Source organism: Babylonia areolata, chromosome 18 (assembly GCF_041734735.1).
Source record: "Babylonia areolata isolate BAREFJ2019XMU chromosome 18, ASM4173473v1, whole genome shotgun sequence".
NCBI classification, from domain to species: domain Eukaryota; kingdom Metazoa; phylum Mollusca; class Gastropoda; order Neogastropoda; family Buccinidae; genus Babylonia; species Babylonia areolata.
Window position 1 is genome coordinate 13,406,073 of NC_134893.1, and position 20,549 is coordinate 13,426,621.

Sequence of the window (20,549 nt, forward strand, 5' to 3'; positions counted from 1 at the left end):
GCTGGAGTGGTGGAATCAGTGTGAGGGTTTTGGGGTGCAGCTTTCGGCAGGCTCTCAAAAGCCTAACCAGTGTGTTGGGTCTGTGCGTAGGTCTGGCATCGCCCCACCCTCCCCCTCTACCCCGTACCCCCTTTTTTTTTCTTTTTTTTTTTTAATAAATTTTTCAAGCTGATGTGGTGTGGCTTATGTGGATAAGTTCACATACTTTTGAAGCCTGTTTGAAACTGAACTGGAGATGTTTAGTTGTTGTTCTTCTTGTGCCGCTAATCCCTGATAATCTTGATTACATAGTCTAGTTGGGTTCTATAAAGCATCATGTTTGTAATGTCTCTCAGGCAGGTGGGGTGCTTGGGGTCATTCTGTATAAACAGCATCCCTGATGTATGGAAATTATGTGCTAGAAATTTCCGCTTTTTCTATATGCTTTCTTTTGTTTCTGCCACCCCCCAACCCCTCCTCCCTCTTTTTTTTTCTTCATTTTTGTCTGCTTTATTTTATTTTATTTTATTATTATTATTTTATTTTTTATTTTTTTTATTTTCTCAATTCCTGACAAAGCGCGTTGGGTTACGCTGCTGGTCAGGCATCTGCTTTGCAGATGTGGTGTGGCGTATATGGATTTGTCCGAACGCAGTGACGTCTCCTTGAGCTACTGAAACTGAAACTGACTTGTAAATATTCATTTCGTATATTAGCATTGAAATTTATCAGCTTCGATACCACCAACATTATTTTGTCTTTTATGTGTACCAAAGGTAATTTTTTGATACACTAAATGTTCTCTTTATGACACTTTTTTTTTCCACGTTGCAATTTTGTAGGGTTTTTTCCCCTTCTTTTGAAACTACTATTTTGGTGAGCTCGTGAGCGTGAAATGTGTGCGTGATCCGGAAGTTGTATTTTTACCCATGAGCCACTTCCAGAGCTGCACTGACAAACTTCCGTTTATACCGGTAAGCGTGCGGACAGTGGTAAATTTTATTGAAAATTTCATCTTGTGTCCAAACTTTATTACCTTTGGAATGTAATCATTTGATTTCCAAGCGTTCCCAGATGTAAATACTTGATGTTTTGTTTAAATTGCTTCAGGATTTTAAGATTATAACTTATTTCTCTTCAAGTGATCTGACAGACGCTTGTCACGTTGATCAGGGCGATCAGCGGCTCCGTCCTTCAGTGTGTTTACTGGGTGATCTGGCCCAGTCATAGATGTTCGCAAACTACGGTTTGTTAGCATATTTTCGTGAGTTTTACTATTAATATTGATATTGAGACAAAGAGTTCCGAATGTTGCCTTTTTGTACCCCTTACCGAAACTGGTCTTATGTGTTTTTTTTCTGCATTTTGCCAAGCGTTCATGGTCTCTGTTCGCGCATGCGTTACGGGTTTCAAAATCGAATTTGATTCAGGAAAAAAAGAGAAGAAAAATAGAATATCTCCAATTGCATGAACACCCTCTGAGCACCCCGCCCCGGTTAAATAGAAATCCATTTGCTTGTTTCGGTTTTGGGGCCACCTTTCGCATAAATCAACCAGTTTGAACCATTGATTTATACAACCTTACATTTTCCATTGTGAATGCCTTTGTGTCAGGCATAGATGGAACATTATTTTCTCAAATTTCTGAGTACGTTCTCATGTTGCATGAATAGGTATAGGTACAGCCTTAGTTGAGAGGACAATTTATTTCTTTAGAAATACCTCACAAGATTTTGTTTTGTGAGTGCAAATTTGCCCTGTAATGCTTCAGGAGAGTTCCCTGCCCACATGACTTAAAGAGGCATGTCACATGATATGTTCTAAGTTGATTGGCTCTCCAGATTTGATTTGTGAGCAACGATCGAGAGACACAACTTGTGAAACAGCAGGCTTCTTTTTTCAGCTTTCGTTAAGTGCAGTCGCTGAAAGAGGTGACAAGACAGAAAAGGGATAGTTCAACTCGCAGTACTTGTTGATAGAGCCCAGTCAAGTCACCATTTCCATTTCATTTATACATGTATTTAATAACGTGGTAACTTATCTGACTTGATTCTACTGATACGTCATAACTCATATCACATGACATCTTCTCGGAGACCTTTTGGGAGTTGTAAAGGAATGGTTAAAAGCTTTAAATCCAAATACCAAATTAACACTGACTGGATAACATTTTCTTTTCTTTTCCTTTAACAATCCCATTGTTATTTCTTTCTTTTTATATTATTTTTTATTTTATTTTATTTTTTAAACATTTGTAATCAATAGTTAATATTGTTCTGGGTAAGTGATGTCCTGTGTAGTTTGTTATGTCCTGATTGTGAATGTTTGTAGAGTGTATGTTCATGTGTTGTCAGTTTGTATACAGTCACATTCACCCTGAGCCCAGGGTTCTCACAGGTCACCTCTGTTTCTGGGTTTCACTGTTCTGCCTGATCTTATGTTTATGTTCTTGGCCGACATGTCCTGCGAGGCCCCAGGTGGAAAAACACAGGTTGTGGAGTCTTGAGGGTTGTAGCCATGATGTAATGGCGAGGGTGTGTCACTGGACTCCTGCGTCACTGGATCCTGTGAAGATGGTGTGGGTGGTTCTTCTGAAGTTTGCCCCCTGTTGTTTACTCGTGATGTATGGTCCATCTCACCTTTGTAGGACTTTCGACTGTCCGTCAGCCGTCTTCCTGCATAGTTGTGGGAATGTGGAAGTGGGGCGTAGGAAGACCCGATAGCGTCGAAAAAGCCGTCCATCACTGGTCTGAATGTCTTAGGACCTGCTGGTTCTCTTCTTGATGACCATGCCAGTATGGCGTCCTTCTACATCCTTCCACAGTGTAGTGGATTTGTCAATTGGTTGTATTTTGGTGTATTGAGCAGCTGCAGGTTTCAGCATATTGAATGTTTTTGGTAATGTAGTCTTGGCACGTCTTCCATGAGTTGCTGTATGGGACTTGCAGTAAGTCCTTTTGGAGTATTTTTTTTAGATTCAGAAGCCCTAAATATGGATCCTCTTTGGCATAAAGACATTTCTTCATGAAGCTCTCGGCCACTTTAACTGCAGCTTCAGCATCTCCATTTAACTGTGTCCAAGGCTGGAAGTCTTATGAATGAAACCCTAGCTTTTAGTAAAAACCCTGAACTGTTGTGACATGACCTGTGGACGTTGTCACTGATTATGATGTCTGGAATACCATGGCGTGCAAAGTTGATGCCAACTTCCGCTGTAGTTTCAGGTAGGCATTCAAGTTCAAAGAAATGGCTGAAGTAATCCACGGTGATGAGGTGGTTTCTTCCTTGCATTGTGAAAATGTCTGTGCTGACCTTTTCCCATGGCCAATCAGGAACATCATGCATGTACAGTGTCTCTGCTGGTTGTTTTGTGCTGTGAGAAGTACACACATTTCTCCAGTGTGAGGTTTCTAATCTTCAAGAGTTCAGTTTGTGTGTTGGAGTCTTGAATACTAAGCACAATCCTGTCATGGGTCATAGAATCTACACAGTCTGGGCAAAAAGCACACGGCTTGGTGATGCCTTGTATTATGCAGTAGAACTTTTCAAATAATTCCCATTCTTATTATCTTAATAATAATATAATAATAATGTACATTTATATTGCATCCTTTCTCTCTAAGAGCTCAGGGCGCTTTACATGGAAAGAAAAATATTACAAGTTACATAAAACATTCATGACCAGTCTCTCAAAGTCAAAAACTCCCCCCCCCACCCCCCCCACTCACACTCTCCCGCTCTGCATACATCCAAAGTGAGCTGACATTGGTGGTGTTAGAGAACAAGGAAGCTGCATGCTTATGGATAGGTTTTAAAAAGATAAGTTTTTAGTAATGAGCGAAAAGCACAAATAGAATCAGATGCACTGATATGATGAGGAAGGTTGTTCCAGATGTGAGGAGCAGCAAAGAAGAAAGAATGTTCACCATAGGTTCTTGTATTGACACGAAGTTTCAATAGGTAATAGTCAGAGGAAGAGCGGAGATTTCTTGCGGGAGTGTAAACACTGTCAGAAAGATATGTAGGTCCTGCGGAGTGGAAAACAGAATAGCAGAGACATGCAACTTTGTATTTAATTCTCACTTCAATGGGGAGCTAATGTAGAGTGCAGAGGTGAGGAGAAATGTGATCAGTACATGGGGCTCTGAGAGTCAGATGGGCAGTGTTGTTTTGAAGTTTTTGAATTCACTGAAGAATATTATGTGGACAGCCTGTGAGAAGAGAATTACAGTAGTCAGTTGGTGACAGCACAAAAGCAGAAATAAGAGTTTCAACAGAAAGGTACTGACGGATAGAGTTGATGCGATGAAGTTCACAATTGACTATGCATATCAGATTTACTACCTTGCTGTCTTCGATTAAAAAGGAAACGTTTATAAGTCACATAGACTTGACCGATGGAAATTTCTTCAAACCTTTCAATTATTTGTGCCACTGTAGGCATTTTGGTTTCAAAGTGAAAACCATTGAATATCTTCAAAGCTTCGTCTGACAAACTGTACATAAACATTGCCGTTCAGTATTTTACACGTTGTTTGTCCAGTTGTGTCAGAAATGCATAAGTCTTTTAGCGTTATTTGAACATTACCAATTTTCTGCTGGATGAGATCCCAAAATCAAAGGCTTGGGGTTTTTATGCCCTGGATTACAAGAACTTGCCCAGTTTTGGAATCTGAATCTCGCATATCGTTGGTGGGACAAGGTCAGTCACAGTAACGGCAATTCTAACTAATCTAAGTATGTTTCCAAACTTCTGGAAGCAGTCAGTCTTGGTATGATCAGAATTTGTAACATGTAGATCCCACTGCTGCCACAATGTTATGTGCAGCTGCTGAAAGAGGTGACGAGACAGAAAAGGGATAGCTCAACTCGTAGTACTTGTTGACAGAGCCCAGTCAAGTTGCAATTTCCATTTCAGTTATATTTAATCATCATGTGGTAACTTCTCAGACGTGATGCTACTATTTCGTCATAACTCTGAGGAAATGGAGGACAGCAAACAGGAACTGTGAAATCCATGACTTTTGGCACAGAGCTCCCACTCAGTCCCAGTGCTTACGCGATGCACCTTTTAGTAATCATCTCTGTAAAATGGTAAAAAATTAAAGAGTTAACAGATATTACACAGATGTGGAAGATATAATGACTTGAACACAAAAAGCTCAAGCAATTTTTTTCCAAGTAGTATCCTGGAGACTGATGAGACAATGTAAGTGGCCAGATATGATAAAACGCAAATCAGAAATCATTCTCCGTGTTCTGATCACAAAACACACAAACAATATCTTACCTGGCAGCAAATTCATTACATGAACTCACCACTGTCTTTCTCCTCACGTGTAAGAATGATTTCAACGCTTCTGGGGTTCAGAAACCTGATCACAAAACACACAAACAATATCTTACCTGGTGATGAATTGATCAAATGGACCCTCCACTCTCTTTTTCCTCATGTGTTAGAACAATTTCAATGGCTCTGGGGTTCAGAAACCCATGGAATAGAATATAGAATAGAATATGTCTTTATTACCAAGTGTACCAGGGTCACAAGGAATATTGGGGGGGATAGTACATAACAAGATATGAACATAAATCGAAAATCATACACACAGATACAGTAGAAATAAGATGCATACAAGTGCATATCATTATCAATATAAAAACTTGTGCATACTCACGCATACACGCACTGTACACACGCACACACACACACGCACACACACACACACACATTTGAACAGAAGCTGCATATTACATGTGGATGTGGCTGATGACTTGATATTCAGGTAGATGGTTGTTGGTTGCACAATTCTATTTATCACACTGGATTTGTTCGAGAGACAGGGCATTGACTGCTTTGGGGAAAAAGCTATTGGCAAAGCGATTGGTTTTCGTCCTTATACTTCTGTACCGTCGACCAGAGGGGAGCATCTCAAAAATCCCAAAAGCTGTATGTGATTAGTCCTGACTGATTGATTTTGCTTTTTTGAGTAGCCGCTTATAAGATATTTATTCTGGAGAAGGTAGATCAGTCCCGGTAATCTTGGTGGCAGTTTTTACGATTCTGTTAAGGGCTGCAACTTCTGCCTTGGAAATGTTTCCGTACCAAACAGTAATAGCAAAGGTTAGCACACTTTCAATGACTGCTCGGTAGAAATCAACCATGAAGTGGACTGAAGTGTTGAGGTGCCTGTTTGCACGTTTGCTTTTTTTGTCAAAATGTTCGCCTTTGGCATTGCTTGCAAAAAGGATGAAGGTTAGATGCGCATGCACAGGATCCATGATGGCCACAGAACTCTCCATGGATCTATTTGTCCCATTATTTTGATAATGGTTATGAAAAATTTGTGTCAATAGTCATGTTTTTGCTGGATTATCGATTTTATGTTTCTGTGACATCAGTAGGAGTGTTTCCAGTTTGCTAATCCTGTTCTGTTTTGTTATGGCTTCATGATAGCATGATAAAAAAGATATATAAATGATAAAGTGATGTACTTACCATGTTGAAATCTACTGCTTGAGAGTTCCGTGTTTATATGACTTAATGAGGTCTGTTATATGATATGTGCTCTTGAAGTTGATTGGCTCTCCAATCTCGATGAAATTTAGGATCTCTCCAGAGGTCTGTTGTGCAAGTTATGCCATTTCCTCTGTTAACAGAGTGTAGGCCTTATTTTGTGGCCATTACTATGACTGTATCAGTAACACAGTTATGACCAACATCTAGATCTGGCTCAACAAATTAGTGTAACTTGCTCCCCTCATCATTTAGTACTGTAGCCATTATTTATTTTATGGTCAACAGTGACAGTTATGCTCTATCTTGCCTTCAGCCATTTTTGCACTATTTATGTTTTAGCTTTTGCATTATTTACTTGCTTTTTTTCTGTCTCAATTCAGTCTTTACCTGGCAAGAACAAGTGTCATCTGGGCGAGTGAGTTTGGGCAAGTCAGTAGAAAATTGATGTCTCTCCCAGTATTCCTTGGTGACTTACACTGATTATAGGGTTCTGTCTTGTGAGTGATATATTAATGTAATGATATGCTAAGTGATAATGAAGTATGATGAAAATATCATTTTCTTGTTGCTTCCAGAGACAGTAACAGAGAGTACAGCTCCACTGAACATAAATCAAGACAATGGAAGACGATGGGTTTTGTGTGCGTTTAAGAGGCCTACCATGGTCAGCATCACCCGATGATGTACTAAGTTTTTTTAATGGTAAGTATTTAAATTTGATTTGTCAGGCTATATTTTAAAACATTTCACTTCCACCTTGTATTTTACATGCATGTGTACACACAAACAAGAGATGCTTATATTTGTAATTTTATTCACAAAATAATGTTCCCGAGCATGTAGACATAAATTTGAAAACGAATGATACAAAATGATGTTTCTGAGCATATATTACAACAACAAATGTAGACATCATATTTTCAAAGGATTAACATTGACAGTTTAGTTCTATTGTGAATAGTTTTCATAGTTCTGAATGGTGGAGCTCGTGTGGCTGCAGAAAGTTTTAGAAGCAGAAAGATCACAGTTGTCGATAACAGAATTGTACGAACATCATTACATCTCCATATCTCCATTATGAGACAGTATCAAACTGAATAGAAATCTTCCAGTCATTCAAGATGAGTTTGACTTGGAACACATTAAATCAATTGTCTGTATTAGTGTATGTCATTATTTATTGCTAATTATAAAACTTTTCTGGTATAAGCATTTAATTTAAAAATCTTTATGTTTTCATTGATTATTCTGAAATGATGAATTCAAAATTGAATTCTTGACAAATATTTTTTCTCTCCCAACCCTATTAATGGAGATTGCTTTAATTTTTCCTTTTGTTGTGATGTAAATAATGAAGTGTGGTTGCAGAGAGTCAAATAATGGGAGGAAAGGCTGGTATTTACCTGACCCAGTCCAAAGAGGGGCGGCCTAGTGGACATGCCTTTGTGGAATTTGTGTCTGAGGACGACTTGCAGAGGGCACTTAAGAAGAATAAAGAGCATCTGGGTAACAGATACATTGAAGGTAGGTTGGGAACAGTTGAAAAGTTAGAGATTAATCAAAAGCCATCTGACTCAGATGTGTGTTAAATTTGAAGATTCCACAATCCATTTTGACAGTTGGTGGGTTATACTATAGAAACATGAACAAAGCATGCAGACCCCCTGAAAATAGAGTATGGCTACCAATGTAGTGGTGTTAAAAATGTTATATATTATTTTTATATGTAAAACCCCACTGGTTGATATGAAGTTGTGTGTGAGTTGAAGCCTTCTGATGCAGAAAATTATGGCTTAAGGCAGTAACTATAAGTGCTTTAAGTGTTGGCGGTTTCTTTCCTTTTTTTTCAAGTGGAACAAATGAATTGACAGCCTGCAACGTACTGTTTGCATATTAAAAAAAAGAAAAAGAAAATAAGTTTCATGTATGTGTAGTTTAGTGGGTGTTACTAAATTACAGTTTCACTGATGTGTGTGGATTTTAGTATGGGCATGTTTCATTTGCATGTGTGAATGTTTAGTGAAATAGTGGTAAGTTGAATGAAGTTTCAATGATGCGTCTGTCTGTATGTGTTCAAGTGTTTGGAAATTCACATCAGTGGTAGCTTTGATGTGTGTTCAGTAGAATGTATTTACATGTTTGTATGGTTTGTCTTTGTGCGTGTGCTCAGTATTCCGTTGCAAGAAGAGTGAGATGGACTGGGTGGTGAAGCGAGGGGGCATGGACAACAACAGTCTTGGTGATGCCATTGTCAAGCTGCGAGGACTACCTTTTGGCTGTTCCAAAGAGGAGATTGCTCAGTTCTTCACAGGTAGGGACAGAGGACTTCCACCAGCTGTTTTCACTTCTATCAGCAGCAGATGAGCAGCAGTATGGTTGGGTGATAAACAGATGATCCAGTTTGTCCCACACTGCCACTGTATGCTGGGTTCAAACAAAAGGAGTTAAGTATTTGGGGTGGTGAGAACTTAAAACAGAAAATCATTTTTCAATAATTTCATAGTATCCTGATAGGGTTTGATTGTGGGTCACATTCTCAGATGGAAGTGCATTGAAGATGGAATTAAGAAGTGGATTGTGGTTGGGATTCTCACTGGAAAATTGATTGTGGGTTGTGCTCAAGTCTTAACTTGAAGTTTTTTTGATGAGTTTCTTTACCTTACCCTAACTAGTCCAGCTGATTGGAACTCACTGTCTCCCAGTCTGTGAAACCTCTCTTTACCTGTCATCAGAGCACAATAAGACATAAGACATAGTTTTTCAAACAGTTAATTCATATAATCTTGTTTCCTAGATGTTTATATACAATGTATCATACTGTAAGTTCCTATTTTTGAGTAAGTGAAAGAATGAATGGTGAATTAATGCACAGTGACTGATATTTTACTAGAATTGAACTATATAAATGTTTTTCATTATTACTGGATTGCAGGGGAGAAAGTGTATTGTGGATGGGATTGGATTATATGGGATAGGTTAGATTGTGAAAAGGGTTTTGTGTTGGGGTGGAAACTTAGGGGTACTGGTAGGGATGTCGGGTGGATTTTTGAATTGGGATGAGATTGCAGATTTACTTTGTCATGGGAAATATCTGTAGGGGACTGCCCAGTACTAGTTTATTTCATTTTGGAATTTGATTGGAGACATTTGCACATGCAGTTAGTATTGAGCCTAAGAATTAATTGTGGAATAAATTGCTTAAGATTATGTTACTGATGGATACTTGCAATAGAATGTAGACAGGCTGTTAATGTAAATATTATGTTTATAGAATGCAGAAATGAGACCTTGGGATTAATGAAGATAGGACTGAAGAATAAATATGGTTGGGGCAGTAGCCTGAGAAATTGAGTTTTCAGTAGATGTGTGGGATTGTGGAAATGCTTTTGGGTTGTGGAATATATGTGGGTGGGATGTCCCAGGCTGGAAGTAACTTGATAGAACAAATATGGCTGGGAATGTGGAATTCATGTGGTTCTTTTGCTTTCAGCATTGGTCCCTTATATAGCTGGGTGCTAACTGGTGCTGGTGTTGTTTGTTGGGTGGGTGCTGTAGGATTGGAGATTGTACCCAATGGGATAATGCTTCCCGAAGATCGTCTGGGGCGGAGCACGGGGGAGGCCTTTGTGCAGTTTGCTTCCCAAGCCATAGCAGAAAGGGCCCTGGGTAAACACAAGGAGCGCATAGGGCACAGGTGGGATGGTCGGGCCTCATGGGCACGCACACAGAACTTTTTTTTTCCGCTCTCTTTCTTTTATGTGACTTAGTTGTATGCATTGTTTTAATTGTATCATTTATTGTTAACTAAAGTCAAAATCATAAATCTGATATTATTTATGTTACTCTTTCATTTAGTGGGTGATGAATTGGGTAATAGATTATCTATGATGGGATGTACTTGGAGATGAATCCATGTTTTTTCATGTGTTCTGTGCCCTTTCTCTGCTAAGGAATGTTTCAGTTAACATTGTTTGACCTTCTGATGTTGAAACATTAGATATTTGTATTTCTTATAATCTGTTATTATAGTAACCTGATGTGACATTGAAATGATCAGTTAAGAAAAAAAGCCTATCATACATGAATTTTGTGTAATTGCAGGAAAATTAGGTAAGGTTGAAGCTGACAACAAACATGATGATTTTCTGAAAATCAAAGCACTTTTTAAAAATTTACAAGCACATTGATGATATGTTTTGCACATGAGTGTTACTGTATCAGAGAGAATGTTCAGCTGAATAGCAGTTTGTAACAAATTCATCATCACTTCCCCATCAATGTATCGGTAAGATTCAGTGTAAACCCATGCTTCTGTACATGTTTTGCTCCGCTTTTTTCCCCTGTAAATTGCTATTTCTGATGATAAAAAACAAGTGAAAATTTATTCTTTCCTGGACTCAAACTGTTCATCTTCATGTTATAGGTAATTGCTTCCTTATGACCTTGAACAAGTTTTGATTTGACAATCTGGCATATTTCAACATTTCATGCCATTCTCTGATTTTGGACCAAATGCAATGTTAACCTTATGACTGCCATGTACGCTGTTCTGAAACAGCACATAATTCACTCCGCTGCCATGAAAGCTGTACCCAAACAGCGGCTAAATGTCTCCATCTTGTAAAAGCTTTGACATTGTTTTGGAACTGCTGTATTGGTAGCTTTAGCTTTGCCAAAGCACCCCTGACTCTTGTAATAATCTGGAAACACTCTTCATCACCCAGGAATGTGATTTTTCAAAAGATTTTGACTGGAGCATGTCAACAACTCATCAGGGCGCAAAGAAACGACACTGCCTTATCCCAGCTAAGTGTTAGCATAACTAAAGGCAATGACACAGCTTTTAGTCACTTCTCAATGAAAATTAGAATGAATGCTTGAAGACGAGGATGAACTGCAATCAGTTATTTGGAAGAGAAAGTTCATGAATACCAGCCGACTCTTTCACCCAGTCCAGAGAACAGAACAGAGTTCAACCTTGCTAGCAGACTGTATTTAGTGGTTTGAGAATAGAACACATTGTGTGTGACAGTCAGGCCTGTGAGAGGCAGGGGTAAGGGAGGTATCATATTTAAGTGTGCAGAGGAAATCAGGACGCAAAGGAGAAGGGTAGTGGGGTAGGCGTGGTAGTGTGCCTATTTTAAAATCTGTGGGTTTGACAGTGGGTTGACAATTTTGATCCAGACGTTTCTTTTTGGGGGGATGGCGTTAGTGCGTCTGTGTGTGTGGTGTATTTGTTAATGTATATGTGCAATGTTTATTGCTTGAATAATCCTTGTTGGTCACATAATCATTTAATCACAACTTCTTTTTCTGTATTGTCTGTTCAGTTTCCTTTCAGAAAATACGTACTTTTTGTACCTGTGTAAGTTATGAAAGTAATCCAGAATTTCTTTTTTTTCTACATCTACCCATTTTTTTGTGTGTGAAAACTCCCAGGCAAATAAGATTTAGTTATTTGCCATATGCCTAAGAAGTCAAAGGGTTAATGAAAATATAAATGAAAATTATCGTCAGTTGAAAATGACAAAAAACACTTTAGCAGACTACTAAAAAGATATTGAAATCTAGTTTTGCAGTAATGTGTGAGATCTCTGGTCAGTATGCATGTTCTGTGGCCTTTTTAAATCCATATTCCCCATAGTGACTTATTTGTGAGCCACAAGCGTCATTCTTCTATGTTCGGATTCTGATGATTCATGACAGCATTTTTGACAGATTTTAACCATATTATGAGGCACATGGATGGAAGTTGCAGAAAAAGTATCTCCTTGTAGTAATAAAATATGGTAAACCTGTACACTGCTGGGCCATGTTTTGTTATTTTGTGTGAAGATAGATTCCAGGTGCTGCTGAGCTGTGCTGGGCTGCTTGCTGTTCTACAATTGTCCCAGTTTGTCAGCAGAAACCTTCATGTCTCATTACTGTTGACATTCACATTTCCTTTATTGTTGGTGTTTGCATAGTTTTTTTTTATCCTTTCCTATAATTTCTTCTTATTCCCGAATGTTTCAGATCTGGATCTGAAGTGTGTGTTTTATGTCACTGTGTATGTGTGTGTGTGTTAGTGTGCCTGTGTTTTTTATTTTCTATTTTTATTTTTTATTGTGTGTGTGTTTTGAAACTTTATTTTTTGAGTTCACCTATTTCCTCTACTCTAGAAAAATCTGTTATACTTCTCTTTTTGTTTTCCTTCCTTTATCTCTTCCCAGCAGATTTTCTCTACACGTACTCTGTTATATTAATATTTTGTTATGCTTCTTTTGGATGGAATACGTTTGAATAATTTTTGATCAACTGTCTGTCTCTATCTTTTTCTTTTTTTAATAATTTTTTTCATGTATTGACTGTTGATAGATTTGAAAAAAAAAAAAGCAGTGATCAGAGATGACCTGATGAAGGCGATTTGTGTGTGAAAACAGGTACATTGAGGTGTTCAAGAGCAACCTACAAGAGTGCAGGGCCATCTTTGGGAATGAACAATTTGGCATGAGGGGTCCAATGGGTATGGGCATGGGCATGGGACGTCCAGGCCCCTATGACAGAAACGACCGCTTTGGCAACCCCATGGCAATGGGGGCAATGGCTGCTGCCATGGGGGCCTTCGGGGGCCGCGGCCGTGGCAGAGGAAACGTCAAAGGTGAGAAACATGATGGACATGTGCGAATGAGCTTCATGGGGCTTTTTCAGGACAAGGGTCATGCCAAAGAGAGTGTCAAAAGTTGGTAGCTATTTCAGCTACTCTGAGGACAGATTTGGTTGATAGGGTAGTTTGTGTGTGGATAAATGTATATATTTAGTATATATTTAGTTGATATGGGGATATCGACAGTGATGACAGATGTACCTATTTGCATAATATCAATGCATTAATAGATGCTGTGTAGGACTAGAAGGAAAAGGCTTATGGTTTGGAGAACAAACTGAAGGATGATTCAAATTGCATTTCTGAGGAAAAACGAAGCTTGATTTCAATGATTGTCATGAACAGACGTCTTCCATCATAGACCCCTCTTAAGCGTTTGTGGGTGGTTGTGTGATGTCTGTTTGTGTGTGCAGGTTTCTATGAGAATGACTTTGAGATGTACTCCATGGGCTTTAGTGGCCAGGGAGGAAGGGGACGTGGAGGCGGACGAGGTCCTCCAGGCAGTCATTACATCAGCAAGACCGGCCACTCTGTGCACATGAGGGGCATGCCTTTCTTAGCCATCGAGGAAGATGTCTTGGATGTACGTCTGGTGCACGGGCATATTTAAACATACATACTTACACATGCATTCACTAGTATATGTGTTCTTGCGCACATTCTGATATACTCACACACTGAAAGATTGCTGTAACATGATGAAATAATGTATGGTTGTGTTAACATATAAATCATTGGATTAAATATCCTAATTTTTGAAGTGTCTGTGTATCTTTCTGAGTTTCATATGTGTTTGTTGTCAATAAGGTTTCTTATTTTTTTGGTGTTTGTAGTGTCTGTCATTTTGTTAATATGTAGTGTCAGAATCAGTTGGGGCATGTTAAATTGGACATAACTGGAATCATGTTTTATTTATTGTCAAAAAAAACAAAAGGAAAAAAGGGTAATGTTTTCTTCAGAAAAGCTTGTCAGTTGCTGGGTTTGGCAGCTTGGTGAGTTTGCACTGTTTGTTGCCTTTCAGCAATTTTTTGTGGTTACCAGAATATATATATATATATATGGCTTATGAGTAAGTATGAAAGGTTCTGTTCTATTTTCTTTTGATTGTGGTGGTGACTGTATTGTGTGTTGTCACATAGTTGTTGACTTTGCAGATGACTTGTTATGTAGTAATCTCTTAACTGGTGTAACTCATCTGTTGGTTTTGACTGTGGCTGTTGTGTGGATAACTGTTGCAGATGACTTGTTATGTAGTAATCTCAACTGGTGTAACTCATCTGTTGGTTTTGACCGTGGCTGTTGTGGCGATAACTGTTTTGTCCAGTATAGCTTTCTTTGTGGTGGTATATGGGTCTGTTACAATTAATGGATATTGATCTGTTACAGTTCTTTGCCCCATTGAAACCACTGTCAGTCCAGTTTGAGTATGGTGAAGACGGTCGCCGAACAGGAGGGGCGGATGTTGACTTTGCCACTCATCAGGAGGCCTTGGAGGCCATGAAAAAGCACCGCTGTAACATGCGTGAGTAGAGCCATTCTTCCCTTGTAGCGTTAACCCACTCTGACCTCCAGGTCACCCTGCACTAGTCAACTGTGAATTAGGTACCGGCAACCTTTTTAAAAAAAAAAAGTAAATTATGTTAAAACAACATTTAAAAAGCTTAGATTAAAACTGTAAGTCAAAACAAACATCCCACCACAAAAATTATGTTTCTATGTGTATTAGAACCAAAGTTACAGTCAATTGAAGTTCATTGAAATTGAGCCTTTTTGCTTGTCATTTTGAGCTTTTAGACAAATCTCAAATTTTACAGCTTCACTGCGTGTATACTAAACAACAGAGACAGCTAGAAATTAAGGAAAATGATATTCAGTTTTTAATAAAGATGCCTAATTTTTTTCCAGCTATATTACCTAATCGTTTTATTGATACTGATCTCTAAAATCCAGTTTTTTTGGAAATTCTCACATGGCAAAATTTGTCAAAAGCAATAGGCGCAGTTTCTTCATTTATCAAGCTATTTTTATGAAATAAAGTGATTTGTATTAAGCTGAGCAAGGCCTTTAAAACGGGGTACAGCAGTAATTCATTTTGAAGACATTTTTTTTGGTGTCATACACTGTACCATGTCAAACTGATGCAAACCAGGCCTGTCTGGTTTTCTCGGCCAAAATTTATCGCGGAAACTCTGATACGACATCTCGCCATTAGGCCACCGCCTGCTAGTCTTCCATCACAATTGACACAGTCAAACTTGGCAGTACATCCATCCATCAGTCCTGTCAACTGCGGCGCATCAGTGCCGTCCGGAAATATCTGTCCACTGACGCAACATCTAGACTTGTCGTTTTTCTCATTCTCTCTCGCCTTGACTACTGTAACTCTCTATTGTCTGGTTTGCCTGCTTCATCCATTCAGTCCCTTCAGCGCATACAAAAACTCTGCTGCCCGACTCGTCCTCAGAAAGAAAAGATCTGAGCACATCACTCCTCTTTTGCAACATCTCCACTGGCTCCCTGTCTCACATCGAATAAAGTACAAGATCAGCACTCTATGTTATAGATGTATTCACAAAACTGCCCCTTCCTGTCTCTGCGGCTGCCTTCATCTCTACACTCCATCTCGCTCACTACGATCGGCTTCGGATCCACTCTGTTTACGCATACCCAGATTCAAACACTCGTTGTTGACCGCTGTTCTTTCTCTGTCTGTGGACCTTGCATTTGGAATGAACTTCCTCTTTCGCTTCGTCAAGTCTCCACACTCGGCTCTTTCAAGTCTGGCCTTAAAACCTACCTCTTCCCAAAATAGCCTCCCTTGCCTGCCTCTTCCTTGTTGTTAGTTTCTACAGTTTTAGAGTTATGCATGCGTGTGAATGACTGGTGCAAAAGCACTTTTATTTGTCTCTGCACAAGATTCAGCTCTATATAAATATTATTATTATTCTCCCAGGTCAACATATGTGCAGACCTGCTTGTGCCTGAACCCCCTTTGTGTGTATACGAAAGCAGAAGATCAAATACGCATGTTAAAGATCCTGTGATCCATGTCCGCATTCAGTGGGTTATGGAGACAAGAACATACCCAGCATGCACTTGTCATTCGGATGAGACGATAAATCGAGGTCCTGTGTGCAGCATGCACTTAGCGCACGTGAAAGATTCCACGGCAACAAAAGGGTTGTCCCTGGCAAAATTCTGTAGAAAAATCCACTTCGATAGGAAAAACAGTAAAACTGCACACAGGAGAAAATACAAAAAAATGGGCGGCGCTCTCAGTGTAGCGACATGCTCTCCCTGGGGAGAGCAGCCCGAAATTCTCACAGAGAAATCTGTTGTGACAAAAAAGAGAAATATAATACAATACGATGCACACCCCCAAAAACGGAGTATGCCTGCCTACATGGCGAGGTAAAAACGATCATACATGCAAAAGTCCACCTGTTAATACGATTGAGCATGGGAGTTGCAGCCCGCAAATGAAGAAGGAAAAGAGAAGAACACACCTTTTCTCTGTGAGTGAAAGGATAAGCATTAATCTGTGCGCTTTGTGGTTTTTGTGTTTGTTCACAAATGCCCCTCATGTGTGTTACAGAATACCGATACATTGAGCTGTTCCTGAACTCTTCCCCAAACCCACAGAGTGGAGGTGGTGGCTATGCAGGAGACATGAACTGCATGGGAGGGGGAGGAGCCAAGTTTGCTGGCAACATGGGTGGTGGATTTGGTATGGGTGGTGGAGGTGGCTTTGGCAGTGGCAACTTTGGCTCCATGCAGGGACAGCAATTCAGCAACAGCAGCAACGGCTATGGCATGGGAGCTGGCAGCATGGGAACTGGCAACATGGGCGGTGGCAATATGGGAGTTGGCAGCATGGGGGTTGGCAACATGGGAGGTGGTAGTGGCTATGGAGGAGGATCAGGTGAGTTATAAGGTTGGACAAGCACTTCTTTGCATTTCATTGCTGTATTGCGTGGAGAAATCTTGATTTAGGGACATTGTCTGTGGTGGTGTGTTGATGTTAAGATGTTGCTAACGATTTAGCTCTGTACATGGAACTTCAGCATGCTGTACTTATGATAAAATGCTTTGTTGAAGAGGCCAAAATCAAAACATTCATGCTCAGTCACAAATGTTTCACTGAAATTTTTGTTTCTTAGTACACCAGTTGGAATGCCACACGTATCTGTGTTGAATGTTTGACAAAATTTGATTGTGAAGTATTGAAGCCTGAAAGTCATGATAAAGACAGGAAAAGATTGAAACACTGAATATTACTGTGAGATTTGTCTGGATACAAATAAAACAGTGACATGCAGATCAAGTTTAGCTGCCTTAGTGGAAATGTTCACATTCCAGCACACAGCTTTTCGTTTGGTGGATTTATGCAGTTTACACTGTTCTTTATTTTATTTTTTTAAAGAAAATCTGTAAGAATTTCACGATTAATAAAGAATTATATCTACTACACCCTTCAGTCAACAAGGATAACCCACGCAATTTAATTTGATTTGGCCTTTTCATACTGTAATTTGAATTCCAGTCATGATGAATGATAGTGACATCTTCTGAAATTTTGATTGTTTTGGCATGGTGAACACTGGTGCTGATGCACTCAAATAGTGAAAATGGGACTTAGGGTTTGGCAGGTCTGTATAGCACTACATTGATGTTGGTGTGTAGTGATGTACTGAAATTTCTGTACAGGGTAATAATGTTGATGCTGGGCTGTGTGGAGGTGTACTGATTTTCTTTATTGCGGTAATGTGGGTTGATAGACTGATGTTGAATTGCAGTATAGTCTTTCACAATGTTTTGCTTTGCGGTGATGAAGTGACATTATTTTATGTTTGCAGGGATGAACAGCAACTTCATGGAAGGTGGGGGCTATAACCGGATGGGGGGATGGTAACGCGAGCAACTGCACATCTCCAATTACATTGATATCTGAAAACATTTCTCTCCACATCATCACCCCTCCTCAACCCTCCTCTCCCCCTATTGATCATGGACACAATGGCTGGCCTGCTGACAGTGAGGTGCAAGTGAACAGTGAACTGATCAGTGCAATGCGTTGAATTTATAGTTGTGGCAATGACACACCATAGGCAGCATACTCCATCTCTTCTCTGGTGACCATTCCTCTCTTTGCCTGGAGAACAATGTTCATTGATAGCAAGAAAGGGTTGTTATTTTTTAAGGACAACTGTTAGTGATGGGGATGAACGAAGGTGCTTCTTTGTCACTGACTCTTCATCAGCAACAACCACATATATAAGGCCTCTGCATGTCCAGTCTTCCTGTGTGTTTTTTTCTTCTTGTCCTTTCTTTCTGCAGCAGAACTCTTTACAAGAATAACAAGTCTCAAACATCTCCCATTTCCAATATGTCATTATCTTTTTTTTAGACCTTGAGTAAACATTAAAAACAAGGCCCACTCAGATTAGGCTGTTTTCATTTTTTTTGTTTTTTTGTTTTGTTTTGGCAAGCTTATTTGCTTCTACCAGTAGCCAAAACAACAGGGCCAAGGCATGTCCAGCCTTTCCAACTGTTGTTCGTCAAGTCCTATGTTGACATCATCAACCCAGGTCTTAGATAAGGGTTATAAGGATGGCTCTCTTGTTGGTTGATACTGTGGCTGATAAGTATGTCAAGTGTCTGTTCTGTGCTATTGGTGTGACTGATGATTTTGTCCTGTGTCTTCGTATCGTTTCGTGGATGAACAGGATTTGTTATGTCACATTGTTCTGTGCATGACCCTGGCCAAGTCACGGATGTTATACATATTGTAAGGTCACTTTCTTCTGCATGAAGGTCAGTCTTGGTCTGTTATTCATAATGCAAAGAAATTTTTGTCTTTTTCCCCTTCTGTAATCCAAAATAATCAATTTTGTCATAATACCAGATCATTTTTCATCATTGTCTTGTGGAATAACTGATTGTCATGGACTATTGTACATCAAATTAGATTACAAAATTCTGTGTGTAATCCTGGAAAGCTTTTGAATTAATGTACTTTATCATTGTGACATTACTGTTGGCTCTGACATTGTCATAGTGTGGGGTTGAGAGGTTTATAAGTGGATGTGTTTGGGTTGATAGGTAGAAAGGAAGTCACCCAGTATTTCCACTTAGATCAGTGAAGGACTACAATTTCATAATGTGGACTTATTTGTGTACTCACCAATGATATAACCATTATTGATAAACTGTATTTGTTTATTGAGCAGATTTTTCTTAAGTAACATTATTATTGCAAATACAGGTAGATGAAAAAGTAAATACCTGTTCCAAGTTGTGTTTGTAATGAACGGTCATTTTTACAATAAATGACCTGGTTATGACCAGTCTCATTTGGTAACACTTATTTGTGTTGTTGTTGTATTGACCAAGTAGTTTTGAATAGAACTTGGTTCGTGACAAAGTTCTTTTGTTAATGTTGTATTTTAAACTTGTTTGATATGATGTTGGGTCATTTGTTGGAATGGGAGTTGCATTTGGCTCTGATACATAATCAGTGTTGAATTTCCGGTATCTGGGTGCTGGTTTGGGGTTCTTGGAGAATCTCAGTCCTCTCTCATATGTGTAGACATACAGTATTTCTGGCTATTTTTTTCAACATGGACAATCATTGACAAGATAAAATTTCCAAGCATTCACTCGTAGGTTAGTGACAAGATCCAAATCTGCAAGGAAACGTGTGAAGTGTTATTCAATATTATGCTCTGTCAGCAGTGTGAAAGTCATGTCAGTGCAGCAGTGGTGCTCCTGCAGCAAAACTTACAAGTTAAAGCTGCAAAAAATTGTCATTGAAATAAAGGGTGGAGTGCGAGGGTAATGTTTAAGCAGGATTTGGAGTTTGGGTATTTTAGTTAATGACCAGATGGGGTGGAAAATGTGACAAAATAAAGTACAAACATGGATGCATGGTTGTATATTTTGATTTTGTGTGCATGTGTTTTTCTGTTCTTGTTTTTTTTCTTCTTGATTCTAGTTCTCTTTGTTTGTGGACTTCACATTTAAAAAATGACAGCACTGGTATGTTGCCTATGCATAGAATGGCAGACATTTGGCAACAAAAGACTTGATGTCCCTGGTGTCTCTGTGACAGGGTTGTGTAATTGCCCAGGTAGGTATCACGAAGGGGCTTACGGAAGGCTTGGTGGCTTCTCTGGCACACCGCCGGTTGCTGCTGTTTCCCATCTACTAATGGCGTCTCAGCAAGCTGCTCAACCAAACAACCAGCAACCCATTGGGAACTTTCTGCGGCAATTATGCACTGGTGCCACACCTAGCGCCTGCTCCACCCCTTGCGCACAGAGCAGATGTGTGCACAGCCCATTGAACTTCGGCAGGGCCAGTTTTTTCTGCCCCACTGCATATCTCCACTGTTACCCAGACTGA

The 20,549-nt window shown here is 39.4% G+C and overlaps 1 protein-coding gene across 1 annotated transcript; it reads left to right on the top strand.

Annotated features, from left to right (window-relative positions):
- The first annotated feature begins 916 nt into the window (after positions 1-916).
- LOC143292475 (heterogeneous nuclear ribonucleoprotein F-like) lies at positions 917-20,068 on the top strand. Its single transcript, XM_076602788.1, has 10 exons — positions 917-953; positions 7,075-7,201; positions 7,868-8,023; positions 8,670-8,810; positions 10,055-10,193; positions 12,922-13,139; positions 13,559-13,728; positions 14,532-14,667; positions 16,741-17,067; positions 18,002-20,068. The coding sequence occupies exons 2-10, from the start codon at positions 7,120-7,122 to the stop codon at positions 18,055-18,057; spliced, it is 1,425 nt and encodes a 474-aa protein (XP_076458903.1). The 5' UTR covers positions 917-953; positions 7,075-7,119; the 3' UTR covers positions 18,058-20,068.
- The last annotated feature ends 481 nt before the right edge of the window (positions 20,069-20,549 follow it).

Coding starts and splice junctions, on each gene's coding strand:
- LOC143292475 (XM_076602788.1), top strand. CDS start 7,120: ATGGAAGACGATGGGTTTTGTGTGCGTTTAAGAGGCCTACCATGGTCA. Junction 7,202..7,867: donor TGTACTAAGTTTTTTTAATG/GTAAGTATTTAA, acceptor GTGTGGTTGCAG/AGAGTCAAATAATGGGAGGA. Junction 8,811..10,054: donor GATTGCTCAGTTCTTCACAG/GTAGGGACAGAG, acceptor TGGGTGCTGTAG/GATTGGAGATTGTACCCAAT.